The sequence below is a fragment of the Ictalurus furcatus genome, chromosome 2 (assembly GCF_023375685.1).
Source record: "Ictalurus furcatus strain D&B chromosome 2, Billie_1.0, whole genome shotgun sequence".
Classification (NCBI taxonomy): domain Eukaryota; kingdom Metazoa; phylum Chordata; class Actinopteri; order Siluriformes; family Ictaluridae; genus Ictalurus; species Ictalurus furcatus.
The window spans coordinates 33,669,542-33,682,171 of record NC_071256.1 but is presented as its reverse complement, the minus strand read 5'-3'; the positions used below and the strand labels follow the sequence as shown (position 1 = coordinate 33,682,171).

At 37.9% G+C, this 12,630-nt stretch overlaps 1 protein-coding gene across 3 annotated transcripts in view; it reads right to left on the bottom strand.

Annotated features, from left to right (window-relative positions):
• The window catches only part of plcd3a (phospholipase C, delta 3a), a 42,225-nt gene extending 30,526 nt beyond the window's left edge, over positions 1–11,699 (bottom strand). For 2 of the 3 annotated variants that reach the window (XM_053616048.1, XM_053616055.1), the window contains exon 1: positions 10,988–11,699. In XM_053616048.1, coding sequence (XP_053472023.1) covers positions 10,988–11,075 — 88 coding nt within the window. In that variant the 5' untranslated portion in view covers positions 11,076–11,699. The remainder of the gene's footprint in view (positions 1–10,987) is intronic. The other variant, XM_053616064.1, reaches the window with a different exon arrangement.
• Between the last annotated feature and the right edge of the window lie 931 nt (positions 11,700–12,630).

Genomic DNA, 12,630 nt, shown 5'->3' with positions numbered 1-12,630 from the left:
GGTATAAAGTACCGTTTCAGCACAATAATGAAATTAAAGCACAATTAAGATCTGGACTGGAAGTCAGTTTGGAGATTTTACAACTGCAGTATTAAATCAGCCACTTCAGACCACTGACACAAACATAACAGATGCTTGATGAGATTATTTGTAAAGTAAATGTCAAATGAACTTCATGAAGTTTGGAAATAGTTACCGTAGAGATACTGAGTATCACTGTCAGGACTAATAACGGTCTGAAAACCTGCATCGGTATCAGATTGCATTTGATATATTTTCTAATCTCATCCACCAATGTGTTATATTTCCATTACGATGCATTATGTTGACTGCTTTGCAGGAATGGCTAAAACTACTCAGGGACTCACAAGTGACAAGATCTATTACAGCATGAAATGAAATGAAAAGAAAAATGAAATATACCATGGAATACATTTTGCATAAACTGAAGCCTGATATAAATTAACAAAACATAATAATGCTTCCAGAAATTGATCCATAATCATTCCCTGCATCCTAATTGGTATACTTATACTATGTACTAAAAGTACAGGTATGTACTCTTTTTTTTGTGAAGAAAAAGTACATACTTTTGAGTGTGTAGTAAAAGAATATGCAAGTACTAGGACATACTGTCATGTAACGGAAGAGACCGTTGTTGCCCGGAAGAGAACTCTATCGCAGACTCCTCGCTGCATTTCAGAATTTCTTCATTCATTATTAATTTATACTATATAATTTAATTCATCATTCACTTGATTTATTTTTCCACATTTCATTTACACCTCTCCAAAATGCATCCTTGAATTCGGCGAAGCAAATGGTCACAAAACTCCTCCCTCGCGCCAGGGATTGTGGGCAATATTAGCTGAAAAAGTGTCCACGGATCCACACTTCAAAAATCTACCGGAAACAGTAGACTATCCGGGTACCTTTGGGATACTCGTTTCAACATACTACGATTTGGGACACACTCGTTCTAATCTCGGGTACTATTTAGTATGGATAGTATGCCAATTGGGATGCAGGGCTTATGTTTTGTATAGTGCAAGTCGGTATTATTCAAGTAAATACTATTTGTGAAAATCCAGTTACATAAAATTCCTTCCTTATTAAGGCAATGAACATGACTGAGTGGCAACAACAGTTAACTTTTAACGTTTAACCATTAGTGAGTATTTCATGGCTGTAAACAATGTCTATCAATGTGAAGAGGTTACATTTTGTTTCGTCATGGTGCGTCATGTGACCTAGTTCACTAAGTCTTCTCTTTGCATACTTCTCTGTCCAATCTGCTTTAAATAGATTTTTATCAGGAAGGCTAAGACTTTTATACAATACAATATTTAGGGCATTAGAACAAATTCCACATTTTTTTTTTTTTTAGTAAAGACTGTTTTGGATATCTCCTTGCAAGATCTAGTAAAAGGACTGCTGTACAGATAAAAAAAAAAAAAAAGCTTCTTCATTCCTTTCTGCTATTCAACAAAAAGAGATGCAAAATAGTACCAAAAAAATGTGCCCTTTTCACAGATTCTGCTGCTTTTGTACAAAAACCGTCTGTCTTTACTGTCCCGTCTTACTGGAGACAGATACGGAGACAAATCTGCTAAGGACACCAGAGAAATCACTGCCATCTGGTTATTTAGTGCAGGTGGAGAAAACAGCTCCTCAGGCAGTCTGAGCTGAAGGTCAGTGAATATAAACACGTCTCGCATCTCATGTCCATAACAAAGCAGCAGGCCTGAGAGAGAGGAGGACGAGAGCACAGTAGGTGCACAAGTATGAAGCCGGGTAAGGAAAAGGGGAAAGTAACGAGATAAATGAGAAGAACAAGCCCCAGAGACAGATGTTAAAGGAATACTGCAATATTTTTGAACCTAATCCGGATTAACGTTACCAGGACGCATCCTGAACTGACAAAAGGCCAGAAAACCCACTGAGCTACAGTGAAATTTACTTAATGAAAATCTAATGTTTGGAAACGTCAGTAAACATTTACGCGACATGTGACTTCATAAATTCTTCAATCAAACGTATTTGTAAACAGAGATGGGTAGAGTAGCCAAAACTTTTACACAAGTACAAGTAAAACTACTTAGAAAAATAATTACTCAAGTAACAGTAAAAGTAATAATGTTAATTATGACGAGAAAGAGTAATAAAGTATCCAATGAAAAGACTACTCAAGTAGCAAGTTACTAGTTACTTCGGATCTGATTAAAATGAAGGGAAAATCCTGAATCTCAGACTGCATGGAGAAATGTAAGTCCCACCTCTCCTTCAGAGTCTGTCTGTTTATATGATATAAAACCTGGGTTTAAGGGGAAGCAGCATATCCCAGTCCTGTGATGGGTACAATAACACACAACCTGTCATTTTCAATACAAAATCTCACACGCACATCAAAAAACAAACATTTTCCCAACACGTTAACAATACGAACTTCTCTGCATTTAAACAAGACGACAGAGAACAAAAGAACTGACTGTGGAACAGAACAGAAGAGAAAGTGTGTGTAGAACGAGGGAGTGTGTTAGCATGTTTGTGTTAGCATGTTTGTGTGTGTGTGTACACGCTCGCTTCTTCCCCCTCTTCAAAGCGCGTGGTTATTGCGGACACATTCAGACCACTACAGCGTATGGCGAGACTCGCGACCTCATGATACGTGTTATAAACTAATTATTAAAATTAGATATATTCATTAACATTTAACAGAAACAGAGGAACGCTACCGAATGTAGCGAAGTAAAAGTACATTTCTGTGATTAAAAATGAACTTGAGTAAAAGTATAAGTATGGCCAGTTAAACCTACTCTTAAAAGTACTTTATTTTTTCTTTCAAAAAGTTACTCAAGTAGATGTATTGAAGTAAATGTTACTACCCACCTCGTCCACCTTTGTCGGGCGATATACTGTCCCAGAAATAATTGCGATAAACAATATTATTGTAATTTAAGACCATTTTATGCCACTGATATAACGATAAAATAATTGCAGGATAATGTAAGTACACCCTTTCAAAGAGCGATGAACCTTTAACTATTAAGAATATTCAGACATTGGAATATGTTATAGTGAATTCTTTATGCTTTAGTTATTCATTGTCCGTGTTTTAGTGCGTGGTTACGGAAAGAGCGTATTCGCGACGTGACTTAACATTCTGACTAGCGCCTTACTTAAGTTCACTTGTGCATTCACGTTGTTTTGTGCAGAAGCGAGTTGTAATATTAAGTTTATGCTGTGTGTAAATGTCTGATTAATCTGTACAGGATGCGTTTGGGTGAGTTAATTAAGCCGCTTGTAAAGCGCTCCAGTTTCCCGCTGTCCATTCACTGTTCAGCTTAAGCTCACACAGCTTAAGCGGCTCGATCCCCGACATTACTGACTACGACTGGATTATTTGAAACACTAGAACTATTCTTTCTAGATTTTTCTTCTTCAAAAAACATTTTTAGTGCGCTGTTAATATCTTGCATGTTGGTGGCATTCATTCTCACGTAAGCAAAAACACGCAAGTAGACACAATGGGCAATATCGAGGTCAGTGAAAATAATCAAGGCCATGCGTATATATCATACGATAAGCCGATAACGTAATAATCAGGACAGGCTTACGTCCAAGTGTCTTTTGACTCAAGAGATTTTTGACATTCTTTTCTCGCTACAGGGAAATGTTTTGAAATTCTTCTCTTTGGTAATCACACATACGTTACAGATGGATAGAGAGTTAAAAAAAAAAAAAAAGAAAAAGCGCTGGACTATTTCACACTCAAAACAATGCGAGAAATAAAAAAAAGGGTACACACACAAGGACTTAATCTTTCCCAGCACCTTTGAACAACAGCCAGCAGTGTTTCAGAGAAAACTGCCCTCACCACAGCAACCACAGACTGGACTCAGACCACTGATAACGTTTCCCCGACATCTAGGCCACCGCATGTGTGTAGGAAATAAGCTTGTGTGTTTGTGTGTATGGTTAAGAGAGGTTCTTACTTAGCACGCTTTGTCACTATGCCCCAGTAAAGCAGCTTGGCTGAGTAATGACAATGGAAAGTTGCAAATGAAAGAGAGAAAGACAGAGAGAGAAAAAGACAGAAAGAGAGAGAGAGAGAGAGAGAGAGAGAGAGAGAGAGAGATAGTTTGTGCTCTAGCTAGAGGCCTCTCATGGCTTTACCCGAGCAACTGCCAAGTGAAAACATGCAGGCAATGCAGATCACAACAGGACTTAAGACAGAATCTCCATTCCTTTTTTAGTCTGCGGATGATTTCAATCTCTCTCTCTCTGTCTCTATCTCTCTCTCTCTCTTTCTGTCTCGTCTTGAAACGCCTTATACTAAAAGTACAGCGACATTACATCATAGTTCTAAAAATAGCAACTTACATAATCACTTATTGCCATGTGCCACATGCACAATTTTGGACAACACAAAATAACTAACAGGAAACTCCCCGTTCCCCCCAGAACTCTGAAATCTGTATTGTACTGAAAATAATTTTTTTTAAAAGAATGCAATTAGTGCATTTAGAGTGAAAGACCAAAATGACCGTTCACTTGAATTCTATCAGTCTGGCTCTAAATCAAATGACTGTCAACTGCAATCCAAATGCAATTTTAATACAACTAGGAAAAATATGTATGTTTTGAATCCATCATTTAACACTGGATCTGGTTTTGATTTCATGGATGGAAAGAAGGAATAAAAGCTCTAATGATACCAATAAATATCATGATATCACATACAATAAATATGCCTAAGATTTTCCATCATAGCAAATGGATTTTTTTTTTTTTTTTTATTCTTTATACATATAAAGTCAATCTGTGCTGCAATCATAAGAGGTCAATGTTTGCTTGTTTTTCCTTTTTTGACATTCAAAGCGAATGCAAAAAAGTTTGTGCACCCCCACCATACTTAACTCGTCGAAGAAGAGACGGTCGTGTTGAATTCTGGAGAAAGTTGCAAATACTAATCAAGACAATCAGGGCGGTGTGTTAGCTTATCCCCCTGTTTCACGGGACCCAATGATATATTCAGCAGAACTGGCTCGTGGGATTTAAAGTCGGAGCTGAACACTGCAGTTCTAAAAAAAATCCAAAAACAATGGACTTGCAATTGCCATTTCCTCCTGCTCAGATGGTCAGATGTGATAAACAGGATAAAAGAACCGTAATATAATATAACTGTGTTACGAGTGTGGTTAGGAATTTTGTGTCTCTTAAAGGAGCCTAACTGCACCATGGTCAGTTTGATACTTGAGTAGAGTTTGATACAAATCATATGATCAAATTAAGCACAGAAAGGACGCTGTAGCTTCACCATCCAGTCCAGGTGAACTCAGAATGTACTGAAAAGAAATCTATTATTTAATATATTAATATACTATTATATATTAGTAATATTAATATATTATGATAGCTCAGGACAGAGGATGATGTTGCTCTTCTGAGAATTAATAGAGCACCATCTGCTTTGGGATTTGGGATCAGTTAAACTTAAACACAAAACAACAACACTGAATTTGATTGCCATAAGAGAGCATTACTCTCTCCAACCGATTAAAAAACACCATAAATAACTGGTCAGAATCGATGACCATCCATTAGAGAAAGATCTTTTCCTGCCAGTCTCTAAAATTATAAATTGAACTATCTGTTCCTCTCACCCTCACGTGGCTCGTTTACTTCCTGGGCATCGTTCTTTCTCGAACGCAAAACCTCTAATTAATGCTAAAAATAAGGACAATTCGATCCCAATGCGACACTGCGGAAATGTGTGGTGTTTCTTGTTTTGTTTTAAAATGTTGAAGATGAGAACATTAAATGCTGCAATTAAACAGGCGTGAAAGGTCAGTTCAGACATTACGGCCTGCTTAGTGTAAAATCTGCTCCCATGCGACAGTTTTCCACAGATAAAAGCTGAGTAAGCATAAGAACTTAATTAAATATGTACCAAATTCCTTACTCCTATTACACAAAACTGCATTACAAATGACTGCACTCTGTAACTGAAAATATTACACGTCTTCTTTTAACACATTTGAGTATGTACACTCTGGGGTAAATTTTTTGTTGTTGTTGCAAAATACACAAAATTGTTAAGTAACTGTAGATAATTTAAGATTAGAACGCAGTTCATGTTAATACATCTAACACAGCTTCTTGACAGCATGTCTATTATCTGTCGTCCCCTCGCTAGCCTTTCTTTTTCCCTCTCTTGAGTTTAACAAGACAAAAAAAAAAACGTTCCCATGGTGGAAAACTTAGTTTTACATCTGATTGTTACAAAGAACTGACACTGGAGACTCCTTCCACAACTGCACAATAAATGTCTAAAATCAACATTTCACACCTACGTTTTTATCCATTTACGTGGAGACATACAAGCCCGTGTATAAGTTTTTATTATAGAAATGATACGCATTATAATGAGGGCATTAACCTGTGATTTGCCTTGCAGCTGGAATTAATGTCAGCACAGCTGGTACGGAAAGTTAATCAACAGCTTCTGACCAATAATATTCATAAATGCAACAACATTGTGGTATAATCCATATTAACTTACTTTACATGATGCTTCAGTCTTTACTTACTTGTTAACATTTCTAGGCCTTAATTTAAAAATATTATATTCCATACACTTTTTTTCATGCCTCTGAGTGTATAATATGAATGTATTACAATGTGTATTGTGTATAAACGTACATTGTCGAGTGTGACTATATAATGAGCGTTTTTACCGTCTGTGTGGTTTCTTTAGCAGCCTTGATATCCAAAACCCCACGGGTCAAATACAGTTATCGTTTATAGATTAAGATCAAATCTACTCCTGTTACACATCAGCTATTCGGACAGATCGCGATGTGTTTTACATTATTCTGTATTCTGATATAACTGGATCATCCATGTTCATAAAGCCGTTCAATGGGTCGTATTCAGAGTTGCCGACTAAATATAGTCAAACACACGGCTATAGATACCTGAGAAAAGTTATCTGCATTCAGGTGTGTGCTAAATGGGAGCTTATCTCAATTGTCTGGGCAGCCCATTCAGGTTACTGAACTGATCTGTGTACTGTTTGGGCCTCGGAGCTTGCCAGGTTTTTCCTATATAGAACTTTTGCGGCACGGATTTCTCAAGCGTATTTACAAAACAAGCACTGCTTAGCAGGATTAGTAATGCAATATGTTTAGTAATAGCTATGTCGTTTATAATCTTTGAAACGTTGCTATCTTTGCAAATACAATTGGGGATTAACTGAGCAGATTACATGTTATTGGTGAAAAATAACATTTTTGTCGAATGAAATACAGTTTTATTAACCTTTTTTTTTTTTTCAAAATTTGCATGAAAATGAGGCATGAGTACGCCATTAGCTATGATAATTACTGTACATTCATTTGCATTTGCTGTAAATGTGATCTTGATTTAGTCATCATTTAATTTGAGGGCTGACAGTAAATACGCCAACTTTTAGAGTAATGACACTGTAGACTGGTTTGAACATCCTCTTCTGATGATATAAGGCAAAAGCATTTTGTGATGAATCACCATCACTCTGTGTACTTATGTCATGTGCCAAGCTAGCAGGAAGGAGTGCCTACTCGCAGGATTCCCAATGGTTCAATTATATATTGGCATAATGCATGCTGGGTATTGAAGAGGCATGGCATTGATGGATGAAACCACAACAATACGTAATTGTGCATCCTATTAAAATGCTACAGCTGAGAGATACTACATACTATGGTATATTATACATCAGATGCTGGTTTTAACAGACTTTTTGGGGTCAATGAACTCCATAGAGAGGAGAGTGAGTGGGGGGTGGTGGGTTGAAGGAGAAGTTCGTCATCCCCGTAGGCTGTAATAGGCCTCTGACTCGATGAGTTAAGGCTAATCATGGTGGGAAGCTGAAGAGCTCAGAGGAGCTGGAAATTACATGTAGGGAGTGCATGAGACAGAGATAGAGAGAGAGAGAAAGAGAGAGAGAGAGCGAGGTCAAAAGGCTGAAAGATGTGGGAGTAAATGAGGTGTGAGTTGGAATGAGAGATGAGAGATGGAAAGGAGGTTGGACAAGGTGTGAGGGTCACACATATGTGACCACACACATGCACATAAACACAGAGAGGAAGAGGCAAATATCGTGATGTTAGCCGCAGCCCACACTCACTCAAGGGTCAGTGCATGAAAAATGAAAGCAAGTCAAAAATAAAAGCCTACACTGAAAGCTACACTGAAAAAATTGGCTGTAATTTTTTTTTTTTTTTTACAGTAAAACATATTTACAGTAAATACTGTACTTACATAATAAAAAGTTACACATACTTTAGTACATTTGCTTATTTGGCTGCGGCAGGATAAGGAAAAGTCTTACTCAAGGAGCCAACCATGGTAGTACTGGGATTTGTACCCACAAACTTCTGGGATGTAAACGTCTGAGCCACCACAACTAGAACATGAAGGCTGCACTGATTCAATGTAATCTTTTAGTGCAAGTTAAATCAGTGGCAGAAGTGGTTGAAGCAATGCAAACACCTGGAGCGTGTTGTGACGGTTCATTGGTTAGGGCCTTGCATTACAGTCCAGATGAATGTAGGTTCAAATCTCAGCACTGCCAAACTGTTCTGGATGGGTCCTTAACCTTCAGCTCAGTTGTATCCATGCTCTTCTAAAAGCATCAGCCAAATCAGCAAGCGTACCGGGTTATTTCTTATTTTATACTATGTAAGATATTATAGTACTTTACTGTAAACATATTTGACAGTTGTTTGTACAGTATTATGTATTATATTGTACAGTTGTTGTTACTAGCCATGAGACCCTTTTAATGACCCATTCTATTATCATCTGCAATACAGAACGAAATACCGCTATTATGCAAGTATGTAACTCTTTTACACTTTACAAATGTCTTCGAGAAGTTGAACAAAACTTCAATTCCACAAAAGCAATTAATATCTGATTATCATACTTAATTAGAAATGAGCATTTGGTTATGAACCCGTGTAACTGGGTCAGGATCAGAAGTACCTGAACATATTTTGGGTTTTTTTTTTTTTTCTTCACTCAGGATATTAACTAAACAAGTACTACATAGGCAGGAAAACAAATCAGGAACACATTTCGTCTTTCCACATCACCTCAGCAATTTCGTAAGACTTCCCTCTTTCTTTTAATTAAGCTTCTTCCACTATACTTTCAGTAATATCAGCAAGACGAATGCAACCACTTTACCTGTGTTGTCTTCTGTAGTATTACAGTCACACACAAAAAATCTAGAGTAAATCGCAGAAGCTTTTCCTACATTTCTGCATAAATATGACCTCACAAGCAGTTCATGTGTGGAAATCCACAAACATCCCAGAGTTGAAGCTGTTCTGTACTGAGAAATACATTTTCCCCATTTTCCTCCATAACGGTGCCAATAATTGTTGCCCACCTAAATCTTGACGATGTTTTAAGTTATATTTATTCAGAAATGTAGAAAATGTTCACAAACGTTCAAGCAACCCGGCATCAGGGTAGTAAGCACCACAATCTCTGTGTCTCTATCTTGCAGTGTTAGCTTGTCGCTATCTTTGTTGCTATCTTTGCAAAGTTGTCTGTTTAGTTATCTTCAAGTTTATGCCATGTAAGATGCAGAGTAGGTCTGTTTAAACACGTGCTAGTAGGGGTGTAAACTTTTGAACAGGATGATTGGTGTAAATTGTTATTATTTTGTCTTCTGGGAAACATGTAAATATCTTATGTAACTTCTGAAGGGCAGTACTAAATGAAAAAAAAAAGATCTTTAAACAAAATAAAAGCAAATTACACCAATCATCCTGTTCAAAAGTTTACACCCCCTGGCTCTTACTGTATCGTGTTGCCTTCTTGAGCACCAGTGAACGTTTGCACCTTTTGTAATAGTCGTGTACGAGTCCCTCAGTAGTCCTCAGTGTGAAAAGATGGATCTCATTCAAAAAGAATGTGCAGGACCTGGAGGATTTTTCTGAAGAACAGCGCGCAGTTTAACTGCTCAGGACAAACAAGGGACTCATGAACAACTATCACAAAACATAAACACATCATGTCATTGATCATCCAGGTAACAACACACGGCATTAAGAATCAAGCGTGTGTAAACTTTTGAACTGGTTCATTTGTGTGTCAATTCAGTTATTATTGTGTCGTGTGGACTATGTGTAAAAATCTGTCATGTGAAATAGCTTCTTCAGGGCAGCACTAAATAAAAAATGATTAAATTGTTAATGTTAATGATTAACATTTCAGAAAATCACCTAGCTAATCTCAGAGCCGAGATTCGTCGTCTATATACGGTATTTGGCATATAGTCAGTTATGGGACAAACTAAAGAAGCTTGCTTTAACGCCTATGTAAGTCAATTGAAAGTGGTTTTGGTTCTCTTTCATATAAACCCTGAGGAGTAACATTTACATGTGTGCTAAATAAACAATAAATTGCAACCTGCAAACATTCTGCAGATTCTGCAAGGCATACGGTACGAAAACTTATGACTTCATAAGTTCATCGTCGTTCACGAATGAACTATTGGACTACTCCACTTTACGAACATAGCTGGTCACATATTGATCGGAGGATCCTAAAACCGAATATCGTATCGTAGCAGATGCAGTAGTATCATCAAGTATCGAAATTGAATCGTACCATAGCACATTCACTTCTACTGTCAAATATTTGAATGAATCGGAATCGTTTCGCACTGAATCGCATAGCCGATTCAGTGGTATGAAATATCGAAGCCGGAATGTTTACACCTGTAATGAACACGACTCTTTCTTTCTTTCTTTTCTTTCTTACCGTATTCAACAGGAACACTCTGCCCTAGTAAACAGTATGAATAAACAGTACTATTGTTATACAGAGTAGTATGGAAGAATGATTGTTGGAGCGTAGCCATGGCAACCCTTGTTTAGTATCGCTGTATCCCAAACGTTTTATTAGAAATTTTTGATCTCCTTACCGAATTTTCCCAGATGGCCAGGGATCTTCGGCTCACAGGCTTTGGGCTGTTCCTTCCTTCCCGCTCCTGTCTTCTTCCTCCCCAGCATGGTTCTCCTCCTGCCCGAGGTTCTTCCTGCGCGTGTTTACGAGTTTACTGCCACTGAAACTCTGTTTTCCGAATCTACAGTAGACGCTGCAAATCACTGCGCCCTGTCTGGGGTTGCCAGATTGACCCGACGCCTCCTGAAACTTCCTCAGTGCCTCCTTGGTTTCACTGTAATCCAGCCGCACTATAGATTAGAAATTCACTTTGCACTATAGAAATAAATATCACCAAAGTTATTAGGCTGTGTTCTGAGAAAGGTTTCTCCAGGGATAATCTCTATCCTGCATCTGTTTCACCAAAATAACATAAACTAGCCAGATGTAGATAGAGTCAAAGGTTGAAGCCAGCTTTTTTTTTTTTTAAATGTCCCTGTAAAAAAAAAAAAACAAACAAGCAAACAAAAAAACCCCTATATGTTTATAAGTAATGGAACAGAGTAGACAGATACACTCCTGATAAATCTTTCCTCACAGTACTGTACAACTCAGAAGCGCCTGACTGCAGTTTCTAAAAGCGCTCCGAAACCTGAGCTTGGCGAATAGGGTTGCCAGATTGGGTGTGACTCCACATCGATTTGTTTTGTCATGCTTTGTACTTTTTCATTTTTTTCTATAGGTTCATTCATCTCCAGTAACCTGTCTATCCTGAGCAGGGTCATGGTGAAAGCATCCCAGGACCAATGGACATGAAGCAGGCATATATAGCCTAACAGGCCATGGCAGGGAACCTGAGCCAGCGCAGGAGGAAGCCGGAGAACCCAGAGGAAATCCATACAGGTACAGGGAGTACATGAGGAAAAAACTTGACGCAGACTCAGGATCACAGGATCAAACCAGGCAGGGTTGGTAGTACCACTACTCCAAAAGTGGTGGGTCAGAAAGTGATGCTTTTAGTGATGTTCAATAAAATTTGAGCTATTCATGATTTTTAAACTAGATATACTGCAAATAGAACATACATCAAGCAAATATTCATTAAATAATTTTTTATTAAAGAGTAAAGAACCCACAATGTCACAGTGATTGATTCTTTATACAATACTAGGGTTAACTCAGTTACATTCCATGGAAAAAGCATTGGTGCGACATGCATTGTTGCTGATGCTACATGCGTACCATGTCTGTTTCCTGGGAACTCAGATCTTGGGAAGCTGGTCTGTCAACATCTTTTTGTCTCAGAGAAGGAGAGGTACATCGGCCATTTGTCTATAAAATCATACAGACTGACTATGTATTTTGCTTTTAGTGCTATATGGAGCCAGGCTCTGATTATGATACAATAACAGGGCATAACACACCTTTTAATGAACGTCAGAGTAGTTTGTTTCGACCCCACAGGCTCCATTTCGCATTTTACTCCTCAGGCAGATAATAAAAGTACATTTATGGCATATGCCCTTATCCAGAGTGACTTACATTTATCTCATTTACACAAAGCATCAAGGGCCTTGCCCAAGGGCCTAACAATGGTAGCTTTGCAGTGCTGGGGCTTGAACTTTGGCCTTCTGATAAGTAACCCAGAGCCTTTAATCAGTGAGCCACCACTTTCCCAGTAGT